This window comes from Halichoerus grypus, chromosome 5, assembly GCF_964656455.1.
Source record: "Halichoerus grypus chromosome 5, mHalGry1.hap1.1, whole genome shotgun sequence".
NCBI lineage: Eukaryota > Metazoa > Chordata > Mammalia > Carnivora > Phocidae > Halichoerus > Halichoerus grypus.
The window spans coordinates 154,569,432-154,583,301 of NC_135716.1; the positions used below are offsets into that span (position 1 = coordinate 154,569,432).

General features: G+C 43.1%; 1 protein-coding gene and 1 long non-coding RNA gene across 5 annotated transcripts in view; both read right to left on the reverse strand.

Moving 5' to 3' along the window:
- LOC118523705 (uncharacterized) overlaps positions 1-13,870 on the reverse strand; it is a 71,216-nt gene that overhangs the window by 15,535 nt on the left and 41,811 nt on the right. The window lies entirely within an intron of this gene.
- LOC118523694 (olfactory receptor 2A12-like) lies at positions 2,842-5,593 on the reverse strand. Its single transcript, XM_078071741.1, is given in 2 exon segments — positions 2,842-4,954; positions 4,956-5,593. Coding segments are annotated over 2 exon segments (939 nt in total). The 3' UTR covers positions 2,842-4,653.

The window sequence follows — 13,870 nt, forward strand, 5'->3', positions numbered from 1 at the left end:
TTGAATTGTTAATAGAGATTTTTGAGGCTCAGCTGAGATAATGGATGGGATGGTATTGAGGAAAATGTACACTTATGATTATCATTCTATGTCATAACTACAGGGTAAGACCCATGAAGTCTAGAGCTCTACTGGATACTTTAGATCTTCCTCACCAGCATTCCATAGCCTAAGTAAATAGCATTGTGCTGTCGAGCATTAACTTCTCAATACATATTTGTTGAATGATTTTTCCCAGCCCCACCTCTGTCCTTGGTCTGTAATCTCTCCAATTTTTCTTTTTTTTTTTTTATTTTTTTAATTTTTTATTGTTATGTTAATCCCCATACATTACATCATTAGTTTTAGATATAGTGTTCCATGATTCATTGTTTGTGCATAACACCCAGTGCTCCATGCAGAACGTGCCCTCCTCAATACCCATCACCAGGCTAACCCATCCTCCCACCCCCCTCCCCTCTAGAACCCTCAGTTTGTTTTTCAGAGTCCATCGTCTCTCATGGTTCTTCTCCCCCTCCGATTTCCCCCCCTTCCTTCTTCCCCTCCTGCTACATTCTTCTTCTTCTTTTTTTCTTTCTTAACATATATTGCATTATTTGTTTCAGAGGTACAGATCTGAGATTCAACAGTCTTGCACAATTCACAGCGCTTACCAGAGCACATACCCTCCCCAGTGTCCATCACCCAGTCATCCCATCCCTCCCACCCCACCCCCCACTCCAGCAACCCTCAGTTTGTTTCCTGAGATTAAGAATTCCTCATATCAGTGAGGTCATATGATACATGTCTTTCTCTGTTTGACTTATTTCGCTCAGCATAATACCCTCCAGTTCCATCCACGTCGTTGCAAATGGCAAGATCTCATTCCTTTTGATGGCTGCATAATATTCCATTGTATATATATACCACATCTTCTTTATCCATTCATCTGTTGATGGACATCTTGGCTCTTTCCACATTTTGGCTATTGTGGACATTGCTGCTATAAACATTGGGGTGCACGTACCCTTTCGGGTCCCTACTTTTGTATCTTTGGGGTAAATACCCAGGAGTGCAATTGCTGGATCATATGGTAGCTCTATTTTCAACTTTTTGAGGAACCTCCATACTGTTTTCCAGAGTGGCTGCACCAGCTTGCATTCCCACCAACAGTGTAGGAGGGTTCCCCTTTCTCCGCATCCCCGCCAACATCTGTCATTTCCTGACTTGTTAATTTTAGCCATTCTGACTGGTGTGAGGTGGTATCTCATTGAGGTTTTGATTTGGATTTCCCTGATGCCGAGCGATATTGAACACTTTTTCATGTGTCTGTTGGCTGTTTGGATGTCTTCTTTGGAAAAATGTCTGTTCATGTCTTCTGCCCATTTCTTGATTGGATTCTTTGTTCTTTTGGTGTTGAGTTTGATGAGTTCTTTATAGATTTTGGATACTAGCCCTTTATCTGATATGTCATTTGCAAATATCTTCTCCCATTCTGTCCGTTGTCTTTTGGTTTTGTTGACTGTTTCCTTTGCTGTGCAAAAGCTTTTTATCTTGATGAAGTCCCAATAGTTCATTTTTGCCCTTGCTTCCCTTGCCTTTGGCGATGTTTCTAGGAAGAAGTTGCTGCGGCTGAGGTCGAAGAGGTTGCTGCCTGTGTTCTCCTTTAGGATTTTGATGGACTCCTGTCTCACATTGAGGTCTTTCAACCATTTGGAGTCTATTTTTGTGTGTGGTGTAAGGAAATGGTCCAGTTTCATTCTTCTGCATGTGGCTGTCCAGTTTTCCCAACACCATTTGTTGAAGAGACTGTCTTTTTTCCATTGGACATTCTTTCCTGCTTTGTCAAAGATTAGTTGACCATATAGTTGAGGGTCCATTTCTGGGCTCTCTGTTCTGTTCCATTGATCTATGTGTCTGTTTTTGTGCCAGTACCATACTGTCTTGATGATGACAGCTTTGTAGTAGAGCTGCAAGTCCGGAATTGTGATGCCGCCAGCTTTGCTTTTCTTTTTCAACATTCCTCTGGCTATGCGGGGTCTTTTCTGGTTCCATACAAATTTTAGGATTATTTGTTCCATTTCTTTGAAAAAAGTGAATGGTATTTTGATGGGGATTGCATTGAATGTGTAGATTGCTCTTGGTAGGATTGACATCTTCACAATATTTGTTCTTCCAATCCATGAGCACGGAACGTTTTTCCATTTCTTTGTGTCTTCCTCAATTTCTTTCATGAGTATTTTATAGTTTTCTGAGTACAGATCCTTTGCCTCTTTGGTTAGATTTATTCCTAGGTATCTTATGGTTTTGGGTGCAATTGTAAATGGGATCGACTCCTTAATTTCTCTTTCTTCTGACTTGTTGTTGGTGTATAGGAATGCCACTGACTTCTGTGCATTGATTTTATATCCTGCCACTTTACTGAATTCCTGTATGAGTTCTAGCAGTTTTGGGGTGGAGTCTTTGGGATTTTCCACATAAAGTATCATATCATCTGCAAGGAGTGAGAGTTTGACTTCTTCTTTGCCAATTTGGATGCCTTTGATTTCTTTTTGTTGTCTGATTGCTGTGGCTAGGACTTCCAATACTATGTTGAATAGCAGTGGTGATAGTGGACATCCCTGCCGCGTTCCTGACCTTAGGGGGAAAGCTCTCAGTTTTTCCCCATTGAGAATGATATTCGCTGTAGGTTTTTCATAGATGGCTTTTATGATATTGAGGTATGTACCCTCTATCCCTATACTCTGAAGAGTTTTGATCAAGAAAGGATGCTGTACTTTGTCAAATGCTTTTTCTGCATCTATTGAGAGGATCATATGATTTTTGTTCTTTCTTTTGTTAATGTATTGTATCACGTTGATTGATTTGCGGATGTTGAACCAACCTTGCAGCCCAGGGATAAATCCGACTTGGTGGTGGTGAATAATCCTTTTAATGTACTGTTGGATCCTATTGGCTAGTATTTTGGTGAGAATTTTTGCATCCATGTTCATCAGGGATATTGGTCTGTAATTCTCCTTTTTAATCCCTCCATTTTTCTCTATTACAGTAACTACTTGTTTCCTGAGACAACTGTAACTTCATTTCTCAGTAACTGAGCTTAATTTCCATTTTGAGCTATCATTCCAGTGGTGGGAGAAATAATATTCATCTTCTTGGGGTTTCTATCTCCCTCTCCCTGACTCCAAGTTCTGGAGAGCTTACAAAGTGCTGGGGTATGCAGTGGTGGATGGAAGTAGGGTGAGAAGCAGTCTGGTCCTCTATGTCTGACACCCATAGAGAGAACCTCATTCCTATGAGGTCATCAGCCCTTCAGGGTCACTGTGGCATTGGGTTTGGCATTGTAATTTTATGACTGTAAATCTCTCCACATATCTGTTTCAGTTTCCCCAAGGCTGGCCATAATGGATGTTCAAGAAATACTGGAACAGCATCGACTCATCCTTGAGGCCTTTGGGCCACCAATGAGGTCTGAAAGGAAGCTGGATGTTCATGCTAACTCTGAGGCCCCATGCCAGGATTCTTAGCTTCATATGTCATTTTGATCCCTTGAAAGAATGAGAGTCACTGCTATGTGTGCTGCCTACTGTGGTTTACAAAGGACAACACACATGCAGCGACTTTTACTCCTCTATGCTCTCCTTACTCGTTTTATGGTTCAGAGAGGATTCTCAAGTTTATTGCACTTGAGTTTCAATTATTCCACCTACTGTGGCATAGAATTTTAGAAATACAGAGGTCTTGGATACCATTACATTTAAGATGATCATTTTATAGATGAATAAATTAAGATTCAGAGAAAGAAAATGAATTGCCCAAAGTCATAAAACAAGTTACAACGTTGGGATTAGAACCCAGGTCACTTAATGTCAGGTTCTGTGTCCTTCTGTAACACAATGCACATTGGTTCTATGCACCAAGTCAGGTCTGTGAGCCACTTGGTTCCAGTGGCTTAATTTTTAATGTTGGCTACATATATTCACTGTTTACATGTACCACTTTGATTGCCTAAATCATCTTGGCCCTCTACTGTGTCCATGTACCATGTCACTTACAATTACCATGTTTCATGTTCGTTACATGTATCCTATTCATTCCAGTGCCATTATGGTAGATTATATTATCACCTCCATTATTGCTGCTTTCACTATAGAAGAATTATATATCCATACCCACTGCCATGTGACATGTGTTACTTTTCTGTGGGAAGAAAATACTTCCTGCCCTTTTGCTATGGGGCTTGACCATGTGACTTGCTTTGGCCAGTAGGATATCAGCAAAGAGATGTGTGTCACTTCTGAGCAGAAGCTTTAAGAGTCATCATGTGTCTTTCTCTTTGTCATAAGAATGGGATATTCCAGATAGAGCCTCCTTTTTCAGATTGGATCCAAGAATCCAATGGCAGAAGGCCATAGTCCACTTACAACTTTCATGGAAAATGAGCAATAAATGAGCTTCTGCTGTTGTAAGCCAGGAAGATTATGGAATTGTTTGTCACTGCACCACAATGTAGCAAGTTCAGCAAGACAGCCATGTTGGTTTCATGTACCACATTTGTTCCCCTGACCAGGGGCTATATTGGTTCCAATGCACCATATTGTTTGCATACATTATAAATGCTGTCCTTTTCCTTAGCATTGGACACTCTACCTCAGGCTTCTCCTGTCTTCCAATTCACCAGGCCACCCTACCCCACCCCATCACTTTGAGAAAAGCCCCCTTGATGTCCTTGTTCCTCAGACTGTAGACCACAGGGTTGAAGAAGGCAGTGAAGACATTATAAAAGAGTGAGATCTGCTTGTCCCGCTCAGGAGAATAGCTGGAGTTGGGCCTCATGTAGATGTACGCGGCTGGAGCATAGAAGAGTGTGACCACAGTCAGGTGGGAAGCACCAGTGGAGAAAGCCTTGCAGCAGCCCTGAGTGGACTTGATCTTGAGAATGATCTGGCCAGTACGGATGTAGGAAGCCAGAATGAGGGATAACAACCATGAAGACACTGATGACCAGGTCCACCATCTCAATGAGGTTGATATCCATGCAAGCCAAGCTTTGTACTGAGAGGCCTTCACAGAAGTAGTGGTTGACCACATTGGGCCCACAGTATGGCAGCCTTATGGTGAGGAATGTATGGATCAGAGAGAAGAAGAAACCACAGGCCCAGGTCCCAGCTGTCAGCTGTGTGCAGAGGTCCCAGCTGAGGATGACAGTATAACGCAGTGGGTGGCAGATGGCCACATATTGGTCATAAGCCATAACTACGAAGAAAATACACTCAGTTAGGCCCAGGGCACCAAACACATATATCTGCAGCCAACAGCCAGCGAAGGAGATGGTCTGAGAGTGAGGGAGGAGATGCACTAACATCTGGGGCATGGTGGTGGTGACACAGTTCATATCTAGCAGGGAGAGGATGCAGAGGAAGAAGTACATGGGCGTGAGGAGCTGCATGTCCAGGCAGATCAGGGTGATGATGAGCGCATTGCCCAGGACTGAGCTCAGGTAAAGGAGAAGGAAGGCAATGGAGAGGACTCTGTTGGATGTGGGGTCACTGGGGAAGCCAAGCAGAATTAATTCAGAAACCCAGCTTTGGTTCTGCCCTGGAGCCATCCACATGGTGAGGCCTATAAGAGAACCACACTCATTTAAATCCGAAGTATGGTAGTCCAGCAAGAATGTCGGCCCTGGAGGCAGGGATTTTAATTCTGACCTCCATTACTCTACTCTCTTGAACAAGTTACTTAACATCTCTGAACCTCAGTCTCCTCATCTGTAAAATGTAGCTAGTAATACTCCTCTCAGGGTTTTTATGAGGAGTAGAGGCAATATATATGAAGCATCTGACATATGCCTTAAAAGAATAAATAATGGCAAAGTGCTCATATGCAATCACCTTCGGTGGACAGATTGGTTGCCCATGTCTAGTGACAATCAATGTACACCACATCAGCTCCAGCCCTCAAACCTTTAGAGGTGGAGTTCGCCTCTGCCTTAAAGATCCTTTGTCTAGAAGTGCTGCTCCAAGCCTCTCCTCACTCTGCAAACCTTTCTCCTTTGCCGGCTGTCAATGTGAGGTTTTGTCAATAGAGGGCGCTAGAGGGGCATTGTGATGTGCTAACCCCAGGAAGGCACTTAGGTTGGGGCAGCAGTCCTTCCTCAGTCACTCAGCTTGAGAGCCAGCGGGCTGGTGCTTGGAAGGGCCTGTAGCACTCACCTCAACTGACCTCAGTGGACCAACTATAGTCACACACTCAGGCCACACTTTCTCCACCCAGTGGCCACTTCTATGCAAACTCTGGCCTGTCCCGACCAGCAGCTGACAGGTATCCCTGTGGTAGGCACACCCTCTTTGAAAAAGTCTGAATTCAGTCTTTTTTTCTTTCTTTTTTTTTTTGGCAGAGGTGGGGGAGTGCCAGGAGCAGGGGAGGGAGAGAGATAGGTTCTAAATCCTCAGTCCCTTCAATATGTCCTCTCTTTCAGCCATGAGGTAGTAGCTGCTTTTTTTTTTTTTTCCTTGCTACTTCTGGATCTCTTTCAACCTTTTTGGTAGTTACCCACCTTTTACCTGTCAATGATTTTTTTTTTTTAAGATTTTTATTTATTTATTTGACAGAAAGAGATCCAGCGAGGGAGGGAACACAAGCAGGGGGAGTGCGAGAGGGAGAAGCAGGCCTCCGGCAGAGCAGGGAGCCCGATGTGGGGCTCAATCCCATAACCTGAGCCAAAGGCAGACGCTTAATGACTGAGCCACCCAGGTGCCCCTCAATGATTCTTTATATTAAATTTTCCCTGTTCACATCATCACTGGTGTGTTGTTTCCTGACAGCATCCTGACTGGTATGGATGCTAACTCTATGGCAAGTAATTTTGATAAATAGAATGTGACATAGTTACAAGCTATCTATCCATAAAGTATTATTAACTACAAAAGTAAGAAGTATTAGCTATCAGTGGAGAAACTGGACAATATCTTAAATGAGCGATTACAGTTAACATCACCAGTAAGGAGCAGATAGACACAGTGTGTCTCCATATCTGAAATCCTAACAATATAGTATCTATATATTATTTCAGCTCCAAATGCAAAACCTGAATCTAATCATGAGGAAACATCAAAGAAACCTAAATTGAGGGATACTCTATAAAAATACCTAGCTTTTAATCTTCAAAAATATCTTTATCATGAAAGACAAAGAGAGGCTGAGAATCGGGGTGCCTGGACGGTTCAGGCGGTTAAGCGCCCAACTCTTAGGCTCAGGTCATGATCGCAGGGTCATGGGATCAAGCCCCGAGTCCCACTCGGCGCTGAGCGGGGAGCCTGCTTAAGCTCTCTCTCTCCCTCTGCCTCTCCCCTCACTCATCCCCCTGACCCACGCAAGTGCTCTTTCTCTCTCTCTTTAAAAAAAAAAGAAAGAAAGAAAGGAGAGAGAGAAAGAAAGAAAGAAAAGAAAAGAAAGAAAGAAAAGCTGAGAATCAATAATAGATGGAAGAATACTGAAAAACAAAGCATAACAATTAATGCAATATGTAATTCTGGAAGGGAGGAATGGCAAAAAATCAGTGACAACTGATAAAATTGGAATATGAATTAGATTAGATAAATGTGTCAATGTTAAATTTCCTGAATTTAACAGCTACTATATAAGAGAATATTCCTCTATTCTCAGGAACTATTCACTGAAGTATTAAGGGGTAAAGGAATGTGATGTCTGCAAATTACTCTCAAAGCATTCTGGAAAACATAACATTAACATGACAAATTATTAAAAATTAATAAATCTGGGTATGGGGCATATGGGATTTTTTGTAGTATTCTTTCAGCCTTCCTATAAATTTGAAATTATTTCAAAAAAGTTTTTTAAAAATTAAAAAAAATTTAAATGTGAAATAACTTTTTCAGACGAACAAAAAGTAAGATTATGTGAAGGGCAGACGAACCATGAGAGACTGGACTCTGAGAAACAAACAGAGTTCTAGAGGGGAGAGGGGTGGGCGGATGAGTTAGCCTGGTGATGGGTATTAAAGAGGGCACATATTGAATGGAGCTGGGTGTTATACGCAAACAATGAATCATGGAACACTACATCAAAAACTAATGATGTAATGTATGATGATTAACATAAAATAATAAAAAAAAGATTATGTGAAGGGAGTTCTTCAGGCAGAAAGAAAGTGATAGAAACATGAAAATGCAAAAAAGAGGGACAAGTCCCTCAAGGAAAAGATAAATATGTGGGTAAATATAAATTTAAAATGAATGAAAAACAATAATAAAGTCTTGTGGAATTAAAAAAATGAAAGACAAAGATCATGACAATAACACAAGAAATGGAGGGGGTAAATAAAGTCAGAGTTTTCTAAATATTTAGTGTAATTGGAAAAGTGGTAAAACTAATTATTTGCATTAGACTTTGATAAGTCAAGATTTATGTTGTAATCTCTAAAATCATTAAAAGAATAAATAATGCATTACTAACAACCTAAAGTAGTAGAAAATGGACCAAAAAAATGTTTACTAATCCAAAATAATGCTCTTTTGAGAGAGGAAAAAATCAAACAGAAAACAGGTAGGCCAAATAGAAAATAAGTAGAAAGATGGTAAATGTGAACTTAAGCATTTAAGCAATTACTTTAAATGCAAAAGGACTAAATATTTTAATAAAAGGCGTATTTTCAAATTGAGTTTAAAAAAACCCTACATATTGCTTACAAGAAAAGCACCTTAATCACTTTCCAATATTTCAGTGTATTAAATCAATGCACACCTTAAACTTACACAACGTTATGTCAATTATATCTCAATAAAACTGGGGTGGAGGAGAGGAACACATCTTAAGGACACAGGCCCACTAGGAAAAAAGAACGGAAGAAAATATACCATGCAGATACTAACCAAAAAGACATGTAGCTTCATGAAACATTTATCAAAATTGAGCATCTGCTGCATCAGAAATGTAAGATCCAGGGGCGCCTGGGTGGCTCATTCAGTTAAGCATCTGCCTTCAGCTCAGGTCATGATCCCGGGATCCTAGGATCGAGTCCTGTATGGGGCTCCCTGCTCAGCAGGGAGCCTGTTTCTCCCTCTGCCTGCAACTCCCCCTGCTTGTGCTCACGCGCTCTCTCTCTCTGTCAAATAAATAAATAAAATCTTAAAATAAAAAAAAAAAAAAGAAATGTAAGATCCAAAAATCCAAAGGATGGAAGTCATTTAGAGTATATTCTCTGATTACCATGAAATTGGCTAAAAATCTATTTCAAAATAAATACAATAGGAAGCACTGTTTTTCCCCTCCTGAAAATCCTTTCAGGGTTCCCCATGCCCCATCGCTTTAGACAGATGCACAGAGCCCTTCCTGAAAGATCTGCCCCCTGCAGACTTCTTCAGCCTCAGGACCAACCCTCTCCCCACCTCATCTCCTTCCATACAAGCCTAGTCTCCATACAGGTATGCTCAATTTCCTGTATGTGTCTACCTCTGTCGCACCTTCACACCTTTGCTGAGGTCTTCAGCATGGAGGAGCACCATCTGCCCACCTGCTGCATCCTGCCACCCACACACTCTCTGTTGCACATCCAACTCTTATTCATTCCTACATTAGGTCTCAGCTTTAGTGTCATCCCACCAAGAAGCCTCCATTGACCTACACCACCATCTCCCACTCCCAAACCTCGAATAGATGCTGCCTTTATTTCTCCCAGGCCCCCTGTGCTTACCAGCAAGTTATAATCCTAGCAATCCTAGAGGGTTCTGATATGTGGTTTGAGATCTAGTATCTCAGGAAAACTTTCTCCCTCTCCTGTTAACTTAATTCCCACTAACTGAGTTGGAATACCTGTAATAAAGTATGGATATGTGGGTGAATTTATAACCTCCCTTTCAATAATAATAATAATAGATAATAGACAATATTTAACTAATTTCTTTGTGCCAGGCATTGTTACACTACCTCATCTTCACAACAGCTCACTGAGGTAAGTATAATGACCTCCATTTTACAGAGGGAAAAATAAAGGCACAGAGAGAGAAGTGATTCAATCCAAGTAGCTTGGTTTGTGTGGTGGACCTGGGGTTTGAATGGAGGCAATGTGGCTTCAGAGCCAACCCTTAATTATTAACTTCACTTGCTTCCAGCAAACAGGCTCTAAGTGGGAAGGGTAAAGAATGCATCCCCATCTACACACAAATTTGATCTTGAGATTTGGCAGGAGCTACTGTGGAATCATAGCCTATAAGTTTCAGCCAACCACCTGACAAGACCGGATCAGAATCCTACAAAGGCAAAGGGCTAAAGTGGCAGCCACAAGCTCTCTCTCGTGATAAATCTCCCTCCATCTGCTCCCATCGTATGGGGATGAGGAGCCATGGGATTGGTTAGAAGCAGAGGGAATCCATGGAAGAGGACTTGGGAAAGTATTGCCATTCTGTAACTTAGTAAATCTTTGTAAAAGCCTCTCGAGTCACACTTGATTTCCATGGGATGGGGGACATCGTTTAGTTTCAAAAAAAAAAAAAACAAATCTTCTAAGATTCTGTCAGCCCAGCAGTTTCTGTCTTAATAGACAATACCCAAGCCAGCCTCGCGAGAACATGGAGGTGGGTCCTAGTCATCATGGTGACCCCTGTCATCATTGAAGCCTTCTCCCCAAGACAACCATCATTATCCTTTCCTGGATATCTCTCAGCTAGACTTGAAGATCTTTGAGCTCAGGAAATTATGTTATTCATTTCTCTGTTTCTAGCCCTCAGAACATGGCTTGACACAGGGGAACTATGAATAAATATTTATTAAATTAATAAGTGAAAGAAAGAAGGGGGTCTAGGAAGAAGGAAGTAATGGGAGGGGATTGAGGTGTGAAGTGGTGAGGAAAGAACACTAGGAAATAAGGTAGCAGGGCCAGAGGGACGTTGGTGGGGAGGTCCAGAGAGGACTCAGGGCTTCTTCTGATCTCCAGCCCCTATACATGCCTGGATCCTGCCCACAGCCCCAAGCCCAGTGACCATCTCACCCCTCAGAGAGTCACAGAAACAAGTCACAGAGAGGCTGTCACTTGAACTTGAGGAAGAGAGATTGACTTAATGGGAACACACCTGGGCAGTTGAGTCCAGTGTCCCTAGTCTCCAGAAAGGCATGAGATTTCTGAGAGGTTGGAGTCTGAACCCCCTGCCATCTCTCCATTGTGCAGCTGTCTGCGCCTGGCCAGGCCAGCTCTGGCTCCTAAAGGCCTTTCCTGCCTGGTCCTGGGGCACAGACAGAGGGAGCTTTGGCTATCCCAGGCTCCCCTCAGTGATCCAAGCTGCTGAGGCTTTATGGACCTGCCTCCTCACCAGGCTGTCCTAGGAGAGCTGAAGAAGGGCCATCCCTCTGCCTCCTGCTGCCTCCATCCCTGTCCCTGGTGAGGGTGCCAAATGGTATTCTCTGATGTTGTTAACAAGAACGCTACAAGGAAGAGGCCTTTGTGGACAGAGTGCAGCAAACAACACCCACGTTGGGGCAGGGGGGAGGGTAGTGACCTGCCTATTTCCTATTCCAGCCTTCTGGGGGATATGATCAGCCCAGGGGAGAAGGGGTTGGACCTGGTCACCTTGAAGAAATGTTGAGAACTTCATGAAGGCCTCATTCTGATTCGCCTCTTACTTCCCCTGTTCCCCCAACTTGTCGATTAGACCATGTTTGAGTCATACCTCTATTGCTTACTGAACCACTTGGGACAAATCACAATCCTCCCCTCATTCCCCACCAGTCCAATACCTTGGACAAGTGACTCAGCCTCTCTGATGATAATTATAGAGTTGACCGTGAAGCACCTACCCTATACCAGGTCTTGAGCCAATCCTGGCAAACAGTAACTGGAAAGTAAATGGAGCAGCCCCATATTGCATATAAGGAAGTTGAGGTCCCTCGGAGTAAGGAATTTGCCCAAGGGCTCACATCTTCTAAGAATAGAACCGGAACTCAAAGCAGGATCTATCAGGTTCTAGGGCCTGTTCTCTTAAATTTGCTGTTAGCCTGCTTCAGCATTCTCCTCTGTAAAATGATAATAATTTCTTAATATCCCCAACCTTCTACAGTGGCTGGGAGAATTAATGAGATAATGTGTTGAAAGCCCGGGCACAAGTCCTGGCCATGCCTCCATGCCTTGGAGTTCTTGCACCTGCCTTCCGTCTGGGCCTCCATTCCCCAGCTATTCAGAATGAGGAAGTCAGGCTCTGACCTCGCTCCCCCCTCCGCCATCAGCCACAAGCCACAGAACCCATGTGAATTTTCAGAAATGTCATAAGATGGTTATTAAACAAAACCATTATTAAAGTTGATCTATGTAAACAGCGATTAAGTAAATTACACTAACACAAATGACAATGGACCTTGAGGCTATTATGCGAAGTGAAATAAATCAGACAAAGACAAATACCGTATGATCTCACTTATTTGTGGAACATAAAAACATCAAACTCAGAAACAAGGATGGTTGCCAGGGCCTGAGGGGTGGGGGAGATGGAGAGGTTGGTCAAGAGGTACAAACTTTCAGTTATGAGTAAGTTCATGTGGCTATGGTTAGCACTACCGTATTGCATGCTTGGAAGTTTCTATGAGAGTAGAGCTATAATGTTCTCATGGCAACAAGATGGTAATTACATGAGGTGAGGATGTGTTAACTAACTTTATTGCAGTAAACATTTTGCAATATGTACCGGTATCAAATAATCACGTCTGTATATCTTAGACTTACACAGTGTTACATGTCAATTATAGCCCAATAATTTGGGGCAAAAATCAGCTTACAAAATGAAAAAAAAAAAAAGGTCAAAAAACGCTCAAAACTCTTCATACCTTAATTATTCTACATTTTATTGTTCTCCATGTTCTAGAAGTTGTTTGCACCTACTGGATCTGTATGAAGGAAATACTCTATAATGAGGTAATTCTGTGCATCTCTTCCCACCTCTGGGTGCAGTGACACCATGTTTTTAGCTTGAAATTGGCCATGATGGGTTATTAACACCATAGAAGTCAGCAAACGATACAAATCAGAACCCCTCCCTCCCTTCCAGGAATGATTATTAAACATGTACCAACACACCACTGCTTCTAGTCCTGAGTCCTAAGAATCTAGATACCTCAGGATAATCTAATGCTGGAGGCATCCCACTCTGCTATTGGTGGGTCTCAGCAGAGCCCTCGACGAGCAGCCTCATCCAGGAGAGGCACAGCCCAGCAGCTCCAGTCCTTCTCAGCCCGATAGAGGCTCTCAGAAAACCTGGCAGAGCCCTTGGCCCTTCCTCCCCTCTGTCTGGACCTTTGTCAGCCTCCCCAGAAACTTCAGCAGGACCACCCATGGTCGAGGCTTCTGGTGCGGACCGTGTAGCAGCCAGCACTGTCATTTGGCTGTTCGGGAAGCAGAAACACCTGCTAGGCCCCACTGGAAGCAAAGGCCAAAATTACTCCAAGCCTAGTTTGCATGGGCACCACTTCAGCCTCCAGAGACAGGGATGTGACTGATAAGGAAACAGTAAGGAACTTGCCAAAGGTCACATGGCTGGGAAGCAGAGGAGCCCAGGGGCAGAGTCCGCTGCTGCCTCAGATGACTGTGGTCTGAGGCAAGCGCAGTTTCCACTTCTCTAGAACAGGGAAGACTTCCTTCTCACACCGTGTTACGATGCAAATCGAGAGATGGCGCGCGCGCGTGCGTGCGTGCGTGCGTGTGTGTGTGTGTGTGTGTGTTGGAGCCCAGGGCTTAGCATAGAAGAAGCACTTAGTAAAGGTCAATCTCATCCCTGTGTCTACTTCCTGATCTCCCCTCGAGTCACACATGGCAGGGAGGGGACACATTCCCTCCTGCGTGATCCCAAGCCTCTCTCCAAACCTCAGCTCTTCCTCAGCCTCAGCTACACTC